At 38.7% G+C, this 13,201-nt stretch overlaps 1 protein-coding gene across 1 annotated transcript in view; it reads left to right on the top strand.

Moving 5' to 3' along the window:
• Nucleotides 1–201: 201 nt before the first annotated feature.
• CENPE (centromere protein E) overlaps nucleotides 202–13,201 on the top strand; it is a 39,368-nt gene continuing 26,368 nt past the window's right edge. Inside the window, exons 1-16 of the mRNA XM_068941985.1 lie at nucleotides 202–356; nucleotides 1,098–1,189; nucleotides 2,104–2,193; nucleotides 2,272–2,390; nucleotides 3,906–4,025; nucleotides 4,961–5,042; nucleotides 5,236–5,303; nucleotides 5,384–5,455; nucleotides 6,971–7,022; nucleotides 7,958–8,045; nucleotides 8,246–8,372; nucleotides 9,058–9,177; nucleotides 10,594–10,752; nucleotides 11,198–11,342; nucleotides 12,673–12,770; nucleotides 13,071–13,127. Coding sequence (XP_068798086.1) covers nucleotides 301–356; nucleotides 1,098–1,189; nucleotides 2,104–2,193; nucleotides 2,272–2,390; nucleotides 3,906–4,025; nucleotides 4,961–5,042; nucleotides 5,236–5,303; nucleotides 5,384–5,455; nucleotides 6,971–7,022; nucleotides 7,958–8,045; nucleotides 8,246–8,372; nucleotides 9,058–9,177; nucleotides 10,594–10,752; nucleotides 11,198–11,342; nucleotides 12,673–12,770; nucleotides 13,071–13,127 — 1,545 coding nt within the window. The 5' untranslated portion in view covers nucleotides 202–300. The remainder of the gene's footprint in view (nucleotides 357–1,097; nucleotides 1,190–2,103; nucleotides 2,194–2,271; nucleotides 2,391–3,905; nucleotides 4,026–4,960; nucleotides 5,043–5,235; nucleotides 5,304–5,383; nucleotides 5,456–6,970; nucleotides 7,023–7,957; nucleotides 8,046–8,245; nucleotides 8,373–9,057; nucleotides 9,178–10,593; nucleotides 10,753–11,197; nucleotides 11,343–12,672; nucleotides 12,771–13,070; nucleotides 13,128–13,201) is intronic.

Consider the following 13,201-nt stretch of genomic DNA (forward strand, 5'->3'; position numbering starts at 1 on the left):
GCGTTCCCGCCACCAGCTCGAGCTGGCCGCTACCATCCCGGGGTTATGGCAGAGCCGGGGGTGCGGCGCGGCCCGTGCCAACTCGGCGCTCTTCCGCAGTCTCCGCGGCGCTCCGCTTCCCCTCGGCCCCCCTCCAGCTCTTGGTGAGTGGTACGCTCCGAGTGGCGTCTCCACCGCGCGGGCCAATAGGAAGCGGCCTCGGGAGAAGTTCAAACTGCGGCGGCGGTTGGGTTGCTGCGCTGCTTGCCGGCTGGTGGCCTCCTTGCGGCAGGCGGCGGCGCGTGCCTAACGGCCGCGGGGATGGCGGACGAGGGAGCTGTAACGGTCTGCGTGCGCGTGCGGCCCCTTATCGCCAGGTGAGGCCTCCCTCCGAGCCCGCGGGGGGAAGGCCGTTGTGTGGCGCCCGGGGCTGGCGGCCTCGGGGCTCCTCGGCTTCCCCGGGTGTTGCCGTGTCCCCTTCGCCTTCAGCCGGGCCTCCGGGAGCGAGGAGCGAAGCTGGGGGGTAACGGCGGCCTCCGCCCGCGGGGAGCGAGGGAGAAGAGAGCCGGAACGAGCAGGGCTGCGAGCGCCTGAGGGAAGGGAAGGGAGGTGCTGGCGGCAGAGAGGGACCCTGCGTTATAGCAGCCCGGTCCCGCGCCTGGGGCGGGCGGGCGGGCAGACAGGCAGCCTAGAGTGTGCTGCTCCTGGATCCTTCGGGTTACGTTTCGGTCTAGACACTCTTCTTGGCTGGTAGTTTTTTTTCTTTCTTTCTTTCTCTTTCTTTTTTCTTTAGTCTGAGAAATGATGAGTGTTACCTCTCAGTTTGGCCCGTTATGTGGGGGTTGGTTTGTTTGTTTGTTTTGTTGTAGAATAAGGAGGTTGGTCTCCAACCTAGCACACCCCCACTTTTGATTTCTCTGTCCTTGGCTGAAAAGACTTAAAAAGGGGGATGCTGCAGCCTATATCTGTGCCTTTGTTAATGAGCTGAGTGTCCTCAGTTAATATGTGACAAAGTCTCTTTTCAAAAAAAGAAAACATAAATGTATAAAATAAATGGGGTAATGCTAGTAGTTCTTGCCTGATAAGATTAAGAGAGTAACTTTTTTTTTTTTTTTAAGAGAAAATGCTCTAGACGATAAATTGTCACTCTACTGGAAAAGTGAAAATAATACTATTGCAGAAGTGAATGGTACAAAAGTCTTCAGTTATGGTAAGAATATGAGATCAAAAAAACTTTTTTTGGTGCTCGCAGAGACCTTCATTACTATATGAATATATGCTGACAACAATTAACTTAGTGTTTATAACAGCTCTGTTTTTTTTTTTTTTTTTCTTCCCCTAACTTCATAATTTTTAAGGAGTGTCTCTGGGGCACACAGGGTTTGTGTTTTAATTTGGATCAGGAGTATACTTTTGAAGTTGTTCTCCTGATTGTCCTTGCTTTTTCTGTTCTGGCCCGCAGTGTGGAATGGTCTCAGAGCGCATGAGTTTAACTCACGTTTGCATGAAAGTAAACTGGAAGATGCACTCTGAGGTGTACTAATGCATTTTTAGCTACAAATGCACCAGACCAGGGCTAGTCCAGAGCATTTGTGGGGGGGAGTTGCCCTTGTCATCCAGTATTGATGAGTGCCTAAAGCAGATGTTAGAGCCTCATAACTGTTTCACTCTATGGGTTCCTTACCTTATGGGTTCCTACGCTATTTGTTACTATGAATTAACTACCATAAGATTGCCCCTCCCCCCCACTTAGATCCAATAAACACAGGCTTTAAACTAAGGATTAAACAAGTATCCTACATTTTCTGACTTGCAATCCTAAAAGATAAATTAGCCATAGCAATTTTTAGCACTACATAGAATGGCGATTTAACTGTTAAGATCATATTCTTAGGGGTTTTTTTTTGACTAGTGCGTTGTCTGTTTGTCATACCTCTTTTGGTTTGAATTTTTAACTTTTTTTAAGTACTACTTAGTAGTATCACAACTACATTTTATGTTTGAATAATCCTGCAAAAGATGTGATGTCTATTATATTGGATTTGAAGTCACCAATAATAAGTAAGATGACACTTATTTTTGACTTTCAATGTAATTGACTTACGTGCTTTACTTTTTCTTGAGATCGTGTCTTTCACTCAAGTGACAACACTCAACAGTTGTATGAAGGTGTAGCTGTTCCAATTATACAATCAGCAGTGCAGGGGTACAATGGTAAGTTTTGAAATTGTTTTTAAATCCTTCTTGTAATGTATCTCATAAATCATCAGTAATGTTTAATCATATTTCTAGGTACAATTTTTGCCTATGGACAGACTGCCTCAGGGAAGACATATACAATGATGGGAAATGATGATTCTGTGGGCATTATCCCAAAGGCAATTCAGCATGTCTTCAAAATCATTTGTGAGGTGAGTAATTCTGTTGAATTGAAGTGACTGAAAGTGTTAGCAGTGTTTGCAAACACTGGAAGAACAAACTAGTTTGTGTAGCAAGGAGTTTGTGAAGGAAACAAACTATATGTGAAGATATGCTGCAGCCGCTTGGCTAGCCTTGCGGAGTTGTAAGTAGTAACTATGATAATGGAGCTCTAATAGTTTGCATCAGATCAGTATAAACTTCAGGGCTTTCTGTTTAAAAACCTTCTTTTGCAAATATACTTTGATTACAAGCATAAATAGATGCTCACTCTTAATAAGTGGTAGGTAAAATAATAGGAAGCTTTGTGTTCTGTTTTGTTATTTAAAACTTACCTTTAAAGAAATAAACTATATTTAAAAGACACTTTTTTAAAAGTGGGAGGACTAAACTTATTTCAGGCTTTCAAAAGAATCAGTTTGATAGTTCACTGCTGATGGTTCCTACAACGTACAGATTTAGGTATAATGCAGGCCCCAGTCGTACTGGAAAAGAGTCCTTAGAGCTGTACCGTCTGAGCATAGGAAGCTGAGGTCCCATTGCTGGGGAATGGAATAGTAGCCTGTGATTTGAGGATATTGGGGGGAGTGGGTGAAGAACTAACTTCACAGAAGTGCTGCTATGTTCTATTGATATTCAGAGTCCAGTAGAAATAGCTATGATCAACTCTGGCCTTCAAATGTGCACTCTTGTTGGCCTTTCTTAGAAAAGGAAAAGCGCCTTCAGCTTATCAGCCTTTTGTGCTGTGTTAGTATAGCAGTCTACTGTGCAGACACACAAGAGATCCAACTAGATCTTATATTATGTAGCATATCATCATATTTCCAGATCTATATAACTTATTTAATTGCATAGGAGTCCTCCTAAAAATAAATAATGTGAGATTTGGGCCCTCAGCGTGATACTGTGTTATAGGAAGTAAGGTAAAGGTATAAATTCAAGTAGTATTTTCCAAAACTTGGTCTGCAGAGCACCTGCTTCTGCCTTGAGGATATCAGGTTATCGATATCTGTTGTATGAAATACTTGCCGCTCCTTTGCGGTGCAGAAAGCCTCAGAGTCTGTAAGAGCAGCTGAAGCCAAGAAAACTTTCTGTGGTGCTATAGTCCTTGTGCAGAAGCAGCAGCAAAGTAAGTCCAAGCAAGCAAAGGAGAAGACTAGGTACCTAGAGAGAAAAGAACCTCAGCAGGAGGAAATTAAATATGGGAAGGACAGTTAAATGGGAAATCCATTATTGCACTTTTGTAGAGGAGTTACTTTACTCTTACAATCTACTAAAAGTGATATACCACTAGTACAGCAAAAGGGAGGGAAAGAATGAAAGAAAAGTGTTCTGGTGATAGCATCTACCAGGAATTAGGATATTAAAGTACAAAGAGGATGGGGGGTGTGGGGGGGGGGAAACCTGTGGAACAGTATCTGTGCCTGTAGTTCTGAGTTCAGAATACTTGCAATAAAAAAAATTGCTTTTTAGTCTGATCTGTGGTTTGTGGGGTTTTTTATCTTTAGATTCCAGACAGGGAATTCTTGCTGAGAGTTTCTTACATGGAAATCTACAATGAAACCATTACAGATTTGCTTTGTGATATCAGGAAAAAGAAACCTCTAGGAATTCGTGAGGATGTTAATGTAAGTGGCATAAGCGATGAACAAGGTGGGCTTTATTGTATCAGCTCAGGGTAAAAAATGCCTTCAGAGGCATCTAGTCTAAAACTTTCTTGTAAAATTACGTAATTGTTATCGTCAAAAAGCAGATGAATACTTAATGTAGTAGGATACCAGTAGTGAAGTTGGCCTTGCTCTTACTGATTCATCTTTATTTTAGGAGAGAAGGTCTCCACACAAATTGTCTTGGCCAATTTCATAACTTTGGCAGTGGATGCCTTAGAGTTGTCTAGCTGCCAGAACATGATGTTAATCCCATAGCTCAGTGTGCTGGAAGCTTCTTCAACAGATGTACAAAGGAGTTGCTTTAATACCATTTCATCTTCGTAACATCCACAAGTGGATACACTCTTCTTCCACTGTATTTCTTGCATAACCATCCAACTAGAATTACATTGAGTATATAATCAGTAGGATAAAATAAATCTGTATTAATGCTATCTTCAATTTCTTTATAGTAAGTTTTGTAGCTAATAATATAAATTGGAACTTTTTCCTTTCAACAACCTATAGCATAAATGCTTCTGAAACTTGAGAAGAAGGGTGACTAGTTCTGTGATTATGACCTTAGAAATATATTTCTCCGTAAATGTTACAGATTCCCTCAGAAAAGGTCCAGAAGGATAGCTCCCTTACCAGTTTTATATTTAAGAAATTTTCTAGATCTTTTGTTTGATTCTGTTGTCTTCAGATTACAGTTCTGATGTAGGCTTTTCTAATCCTGTCTGGAGGAAAATACATGTGAAAAGACATTCTAGTGGTGGTGCTTCCTTCTAAGGAAGGAAGTAAACTGAAAAAAATGTGCACAATAATACTTCCTAGTAATGTTAACATCATGCCTTCAAGTGAATTTTAGAGTTCAGTAAAATAAAAAAATATTTTTTTCCCTTTATTTTAAGAGGAATACCTATGTAGAAGACCTGATTGAAGAGGTGGTAGTTGCACCAGAGCAAGTTATGGAATGGATCAGAAAAGGAGAAAGTAAGTTACTTAGCCAGTATCAGCTGATACTTTAAAAGAGCATTGAATCAGTCATCTCTAAAATCATGGCTGTCGCTTTGAGATTTTATTCAGAAATCAGTGCGTTTCTGATAGACAAAAGCAGTTTTAAAAACCTATTGTCTCCAGTTTATCAGAATGTAAACAGAAGTATTCTAATACTGCTTTTTGACAGAGAACCGACATTATGGAGAAACAAAAATGAATGAACACAGCAGCCGTTCTCACACTATCTTCAGAATGGTAAAGTTGTGTTTCATTATGAGACGTTTTTATTATTTTCTAGCTGGTTACAAAAACTTCAAGGCACGATTCTCTTCTAGATCATTGAAAGCAGAGAAAGAAGTGACCCTGCAAATGCAAACTGTGATGGAGCAGTAATGGTGTCTCATTTGGTAAGCTATACTTAAATACATATCCAATAACTTTTTGAAGTAGAGAAAGTACTACTTCAGCTTGTTTGAAAGAAGAATGCCATTTTATAACTACACTACAAGTACATTTTGTAGTTAGTCTCTATCAGAGTCTACTTAGCCAGAAGTAATATTTCCGCATGAGATGCTGCTAGGGTGTCTCCTAGAGAATATTCTCCCACTGAAGGAAATTCTGGTGTGGCTGTAGTTCTTAGACAATCCACGCTGCACTGGAGAACGTTATGCCCTAATGGAGAGTAACGGGCTGTTGTCAGGGTGCTCTTGCACTGGACTGTGTTAAGCACAGCTTCTCCTGTGATTGTTCTTGACCACTGACAAGCCAAGTGAAATAACCTTGTAAAGCAGGTAATCTGATGCTTCTCCGAACTGTTCCCAAATCAAGCTGTTAATGATGGTGTTAGATGGTATCACTACGAGGACATAAGTGGCCTACAGCTGCAATGGCCAGAAGATTTGTTTTCCAAAAGTAACCCCAGCTAGTATCTCTTTAGCAGTTTTCTAGGATGTAAATTATCTAAAGCTTGGGGGGGAAATATATCCCTGATCTCCGGGGGAGTATATCCAGAAAATAATCTGGATTAACAGGAGGAATGAAATCAGTATGAAAGCATTGAAATTTAGCTGAAAGTCTGCATGAGCACTCTTGTTCTAGAATCAGGAATAGCAGTAAGTCAATCATACATGCTAGTGAAGAGAACTCTTTCTATTCTGGCTTGATATGAAGAAACCTGAGATCTGGATGTAAACTCTGCTCATGTGATAGCTGAGCAAACTATTGCTCACTCTTTGCTCTTATTTTTATTTTTCATAGCTGCTCATACCTATTTTTCCACCCTTCTCTTCCCACTTTTCTATCCTGCCTCCTGCTCCATCTAACCGCATAGTAATTTCTAGCGATATGGGAGAGTGTCTTTGGCCTTGGTAGGAGGACCCACTCTGCTGCTGCTGCTTGGTGGAATTAATAGAGGATTTTACCATCCTGAAATAGAAAGGCAAAATCCTTATAGAATGGTGTGAAGTCCTAGCTGACTTTTACCAGGATTTGGAGTTAAGTGGGTTTTTTGTCCCCTCCAGTATTTCATTCCTTCCTTCTACTAGCCTCACAATGACAGGGAAGGAGGCATACAACTGATACAGATCTAAGCCATAGAGAGCTAAACTTACCGCTTCCATATTGAGAAGTGATCTTTACCTTTCTTGAGGATAAGAGCAAATTGCACTGCAAGCTTAAAATACCATTTGGGATAGCATTAATAGAGTTCCACATTCTTATGCACCTTGAAAATATTTTCTGATATGTTGTGTAGGTATGGATTACTTCCAAAAGTGACACAGCTCTTAGCTGACTTGTCTGTTTTATAATTCAGCCATACTAGAACTCTTGAAATTGTTGCCAGAGAGAGTTTAGCATTAAGAGAAATCAAGAAAAATAAACTGCCTCAAAACTAACCAGTGAAATATTTAATGAATTTGCAGAACTTGGTAGATCTGGCAGGCAGTGAAAGAGCTAGTCAAACAGGATCCGAAGGTGAGTGAATGTAATCTTATGTGAAATGAGTTTTTGCTAGGGAACACTTCTGTAAGTTATGTCTCTGTGATGTGGAGGAAATAACTTGATCTATGTGCTGTTGGGTTACATGTTAATTACATAATATAGGATCCAAAATAGGATCTCCTATGAAGTCTCCTCTAAACTGTTGGAGGGAAGTGTGTGTGGTGGTATTTTTGTTTTTTTTTTTTTTTAATAATTACACTCTCTCCTCTTTGGTAGAAGAGGAGGATCTGCTCAGGAAAATACTGAAAATGTTGCAAACTACTAGGTAGTAATATAGCTTTCTAGAGTAGTAGGTCCGATAACAGTTGTCCGGTGGACTAACGGAATGGAGTAGAATCAGCTGTAGTTAAGAAGTCATTAGAAGCATGTACAAACTTTTTATATGTAGAAGTTGAAGTGCATAGATGATTCACTCTCCTCTGGCCTGGAGGAAACTTGATAGTCAGCAATGACAACTTGAAACTGTACAAAAATACCTTTATGACCAAAAAAAATTATCTGAGGAGAACATAAAATATACTCCCTTACAAGGAATAACTAACCTGTAAATTTTATCTAAGGCCAATTTGGTACTTTTAGATATGTAGGTAACATGGGCATTTGCAAAAAGATTTGGCAGAGTCTAATATGTATATTAGAAAAATCAAGTTCATATGACCCCAGCTACCTACTTAGCAATGATTATTAATACATCATAATAGATAGCTTTTTTAAAAAAACACAGATGAGTATTTGCCTTTTCTTTGATATTAGTGGCTGATGGTCATGGTGCATCATGGCACCACGACCATCCAAGACTCGACTCTTTCTTGGATAATGCCTCTGGGAATAACGTAGTGCAAAGATATGACAGGTTGAAAATGTCTCTTGCTGCATTCAAGAAAAAAAAACTACTGTGTCATATGTAGGTCTCCGATTGAAAGAAGGCTGCAATATAAACCGGAGCTTGTTCATTCTGGGTCAAGTAATCAAAAAACTTTGTGATGACCCTTCTGGGTAAGCACTTTATATTTGCATTCCTATTTTAAGACAAGTAATTAATGAACTAAGAAATTAAAGTTGTTAACATTACCATATTTTTAATAAATAAGTACTTCAGATGACCTTTTCTAGGACCTTTAGGAAAGATACTTACCCTAATTTGCATACCAGAATATGAATCCTTTCTTCGTTGTTTCTTCTTGCTTTCCCATCAGTTTCATAAATTACAGAGACAGCAAGCTGACTCGAATTCTGCAGAACTCCCTCGGAGGAAATGCTAAGACAGTTATTATTTGTACAATTACTCCTGTTTCTTTTGATGAAACACTCAGTACTCTTCAGGTAAAACTTCTCACCTGCTTTCAAAAATTACTCTATCCTAAAGCCTTAATGTAGATAGGTTGGAAAAGCAGTAAAATGGGCAAGACTCTTTTGTTCTGTGGTCACTTGAATGTTCTAAAGGTCCTCTGCGAACTTGGGACTCAAAGCATTTTTGTTTTGTACCCTCTGTCTCTTCCCAGAACTCTTCTTGTACTAGGCTGTATAGCTAAAGCTTTGCGCCACTTGGAACAGCTTCTTCTCTCACCTTGCATACAGTAGATAACTTTTTTCCTTTTTTTCTTTTCCTTCTCACTTGCCTTTTCCAAACATAGTAAGGATGGCGAGTTTTTACAGTTACAATTTGTTAGCCCTGGCAGGAAGGGAATCTAATGTTGACCTGTTTTCTTTAGGTAGGATCGTCTTCCTTTTAATGCTCTTCTATGCTTTTTAAAATTGAAATATAACAGTATGTTTTAGCTTAAATGTTAGGCTTCACTGTTTTGTACTGATGTGAAGCAATGAAAACTTTCCTCCTCAAAATTAAGAATATTTGAAAAATAGGCAGACATAGATGTGCCCTTCATTTAAAAATTGATCTGTATCTAAAACTGCTCTTTTAATTCTACTGGGAAATAGTAGAGAGAGAATAAGTCTCTTGATGTATTTATTAACTTCTACCGCTGAGAGAATATGGTCCTTCTTCCAGTTTGCCAATACAGCCAAAAGAATGAAAAATACTCCGAAAGTCAATGAAGTACTTGATGATGATGCCCTCTTGAAGAGATATCGTAAAGAAATTCTGGATTTGAAAAAGCAGCTGGAGGAAGTACGTCAAAATATATTAAACTCTTGTGTTTAGTGATTAAAGCTATCTGGAACTGTTCTGTTTCAAACCAAAGCTAGTCACATCTAGAGGGGCAAGGAAACTATGTTTAAAATGATTTGTCATAAGTCTCTCAAAAGTTGAAAGGTGGTGCTAAGTTTAGAGCAATTGATCAGGATGATCAACGTATCTATATGAAAGCTAAGGTTGAATGGGAGCAGCTAACCGAAGTGAATTGTCACCTTTCCGTCAGTGAAGGAATTCAACTAAGAAATAGTCATGCCTCTTAAGGACCCTTCAAACTTTAATATTGCCACAAGTGAAAAGCAGAAATGGCATTCAGTAACTTATGCTGTATTTAATGATTCTTACTTAGTTCATGCTTTTTCCGCTCACTGATGTCTGTCTTAAGTTTGAGTTGTGATAAGCTGTAACTGCGAAAAATTAGTGACGCTACTTATGTCAAGTATAAAGTAGAAGAGGTGCTTAGAGAGTGGGCAATAAGAACTTCCCCCCTCTCCAGCTGTGTAGTCTTTCGTATGTTCATCTTCCTCCAAGAATCTATGTTGCTGAGGAACAATCTTGCAAACGTTTTAAAGAATATATCATAAAAGATAAAGCACAAGAAAATACACACACAATTCCGGACATAGTTTTGAAGGCTTAAATCTATATAGCACTTGCAAAAAAAAAAAAAAAGGGGGGGGGGGTAAACTTTCAAAAAAAAAAAAGTAATGGGGTGAACTTTCTTAAGAAAAAACTAATTAACATTTCTTTCTTTAAAGAGAATTAAATTGCAGTATAAATTTGCATGTGATTGTGCCTGCTGTCTTCTGCAATGGTAGATGGTCAGGAAAGTACTTTTTATATTGATTATAAAAAAGTGTGAATATTCCATGCAAACTCTGAGTTTATTTCTAGATTTCAAAGCATTGCAAGCTTGTGATTAAGTTGCCAAATAACAGCTAGCTACTGTAATGTAGTTGGTTTACAGCAGAATAAATTTAAGGTACTGAAAATTTAAAGAGGGTATATGCATTACAGTAGCTTGTGGGTTATTTTACAATTGACTCATACCTCTCTTAAGAGCTTCTGGCACTGTGGGGCATTCATCTTGAGCTATGTTACACTTGGAAGAAGACTATTTCTGAAATCCTTACACAAATCTTGAGCTTGTGGTATTTTTAAAAAGCGTTAAAAACCCCTTATACGCTTATACTCTTAAACATTTCTATAGTAAGTCTACAAGCAAATTGTAGACTAAATGTCAGTTTCTTTGCTAGAGTAATGTTTGGAGAAAGTTCTTCCAGATTTAAGAATATGGGTGTGTGGTCGTTTTAAAAACTAATGTTCACGTATCTTCTTTAGTGGTAGTATGTACTCCTAAAAATGCCAGTGTGCCTTGTCTATTTATGGTAGGTTTCGTCAAAGACTCAAATTCACGCAATGGAAAAAGATCAATTAGCCCAGCTGTTGGAAGAAAAAAATTCTCTTCAAAAAGTACAGGAGGATAGAATAAGAAACTTAACTGAAATGCTGGTGACTTCTGCCTCATTTTCGTCAAAGCAGAATGTTAAAGTAAGAGCACTTGTTCTAGAGCTTGTGTGTTAACTGTCTGAAATACCTAGCAAAAGCTGATCTCAAATGTACAGGGTTATACCGACAGTGGAGAATGAGCTTGACCAAATAAGGGATCTTAAATCTTTGGTTTTAATACTGATATAAGCATTTATTGTGGCCTGGGCAATTTTCATACCATGTTCCTTATTTTTAATGAGTTATTTTAAATACTGTCCGAGTAGGAATCAATTCATTGATGCTTTGCCGTGAACAGACTGCAGCAAACTCACTGCTGGTATTGGTTCAGCACCAGCTAGCTGGTGTTTTGCAACTTCTTCAGAACGAAACTGCAATTTAACAGCTTGAAAGCAAAAATCTTTGCAATGTCTATTCTCTATTTAGTGTTTTGATTATATCATATCTTTTATCATGTCTCTTTGTAAACACTACCTTCTTTTATAAGGCCAAAAGAAGAAGAAGAGTTACCTGGGCTCCTGGTAAAATGAACCAGGAGAACGTGAGCTATTTTGAAGACTTTGAAAAACCAAAGCTGACTGAAACGAAAAAAATGAAAATGTCTCTGTCAGCATTACCGGACATAGAGGATTGTAAGTACCTGCAGGAAACAAAATAGGGAAACTGCAAAATATCTTTCAAAATAAAGACTTCAAAATGCAAATGAATCCCTTCCTTATAAGGAGTTTGCCAATAATATGAAAAATACATGAAGCTGGCAACATATAGTAAACTACATACAGTATAGTACGAAGCTGGCACTTTAGCACTCAAACTGTGCTCTGTGTAGCCAATCTTGAAAGCATTACCTCTAGCCCATAAAGAAATTGCATTTGTCTGCCAACAAAGAATGTGCCTGTGAGGCAGGTTAGTGAAGTGGTTTTAGCACAATCGTACTGGTAGTTATTGTCCTAAAAAATAAGGTTCATTTTATTTAAGAAGTAGAAGCATGAATCTTACCATCCGAGGTGAAATAATCTATAACAGGTTCCTGTTGAGTAACTTTGCAAGCCTTATTTAGTTCCTGAAAGGGAATTAAAAAAGACAGTTCTGCAATAGCGCAAGTAAAAAGTGAAGTTAACTAGATGTCCCTGTACTTGCTTCTTGAGGAAACTCTTGTTGTCGTTGTTATCTTTGGTTTTTAACCAAGTAAAAGCTCATTATGTAAAAGACAAACAAGAAAGGAGGAAAAAAAAAAAAGAAACGTGAGGTAAAAGGCGAGGTCTAAAGCTCTCATCCTGGTGCTCCTTCCATATCCTCCATCTTTCATGAAACTAGCTAAAGTTACTCTTTGACAGAAGATATTCAACCAGTGTTTTTTGTGATGAGGGAGTGTTTTTCCTTCCCTTCCTCCAAGCCCCCCTGCAAAAAAAGGGGTGGAAGAAAGGTAAATGAAATGCCAAAATCCTAGGCGAGAATGGAGAAACCATAGCTGAAGGATCAGATCCAGATATAGAAGAATTCAAGGGCTTATCAGAAATCCAAGGGACAAAACTCTTAACTGAAATCAAGAGAATAGTTGGGCTGTATTGTTGCTGAGTTGTATTTCCTCACAGTATATTGCCCTCTGCCGAGTGTGTGGGGTTGAGGGTTTTTCTGGGGGGAGGGAGGAGGTAACTATTCTATTCAGTGTACTGCTTTCCTTGACGTTTTCTTCCTAGTTTGTAATTGAACGTATTCTGAATTTATATTAATTTATGTATTGACTGAAGATAGGGTGGTCAGCCCAAAAATAGGGACTGGACTTCAGTGCTGTTGCTTTTCATAAAGGAAGATCATGAGAGTCTCAAGTCCTAATGGGTGTGCTAAATCTGTGTTACTGAACGATTACTTCCAGTGTGATGAAATTGTCTTTAAAAAGTTTGAGTCCAGTTTAAAGTCTACTGCTACAGTGTACTTATTTTTAAGTATGCCTTTTTTCAGCTATGTTTTCAGAGAATTTTGAACATGACAACCAGTGTCTAACTGTTCCTGATCAAATTTCTGAAGTAGAATGGACTGCTGGACCCAGCATGACTTGGGTAATTTCATAATTGCATTAGATTGTCCAATACAGTACACATACGTTACAGACTTCTCAGGCCAGCCTTACTATTTTGTAAGACATCAATATTCTCCTGTGTCTCCCAAGAATTACTGTACCTAGTTGGAAAGTAAGTTTCTGAGTCGTCTGTGAAGTTGTAGGATGTTTTGTGGGAAATGCTCCATTGAGCTTTGTTATTTAAGCATGACTAACTGTTAAGGCAAGCAGCAAGAAATGTCAACTTGTTAAACTTGTTTGATCTTACAGATCAGCTAACTAAAAGCATTTCTTCTTCTAGACTCAGAGAGACTTTGAAGAATCTGTACAACTCTGTGAAGCATTAGCACTAGAAAAAGTAAGTCTGCTCAGTATTGTCTAGAGAAAAGACTGAAGTTCAAATAACCACTTCTAAAGTTTAGAACTCTTCCG

Source organism: Struthio camelus, chromosome 4 (assembly GCF_040807025.1).
Source record: "Struthio camelus isolate bStrCam1 chromosome 4, bStrCam1.hap1, whole genome shotgun sequence".
NCBI lineage: Eukaryota > Metazoa > Chordata > Aves > Struthioniformes > Struthionidae > Struthio > Struthio camelus.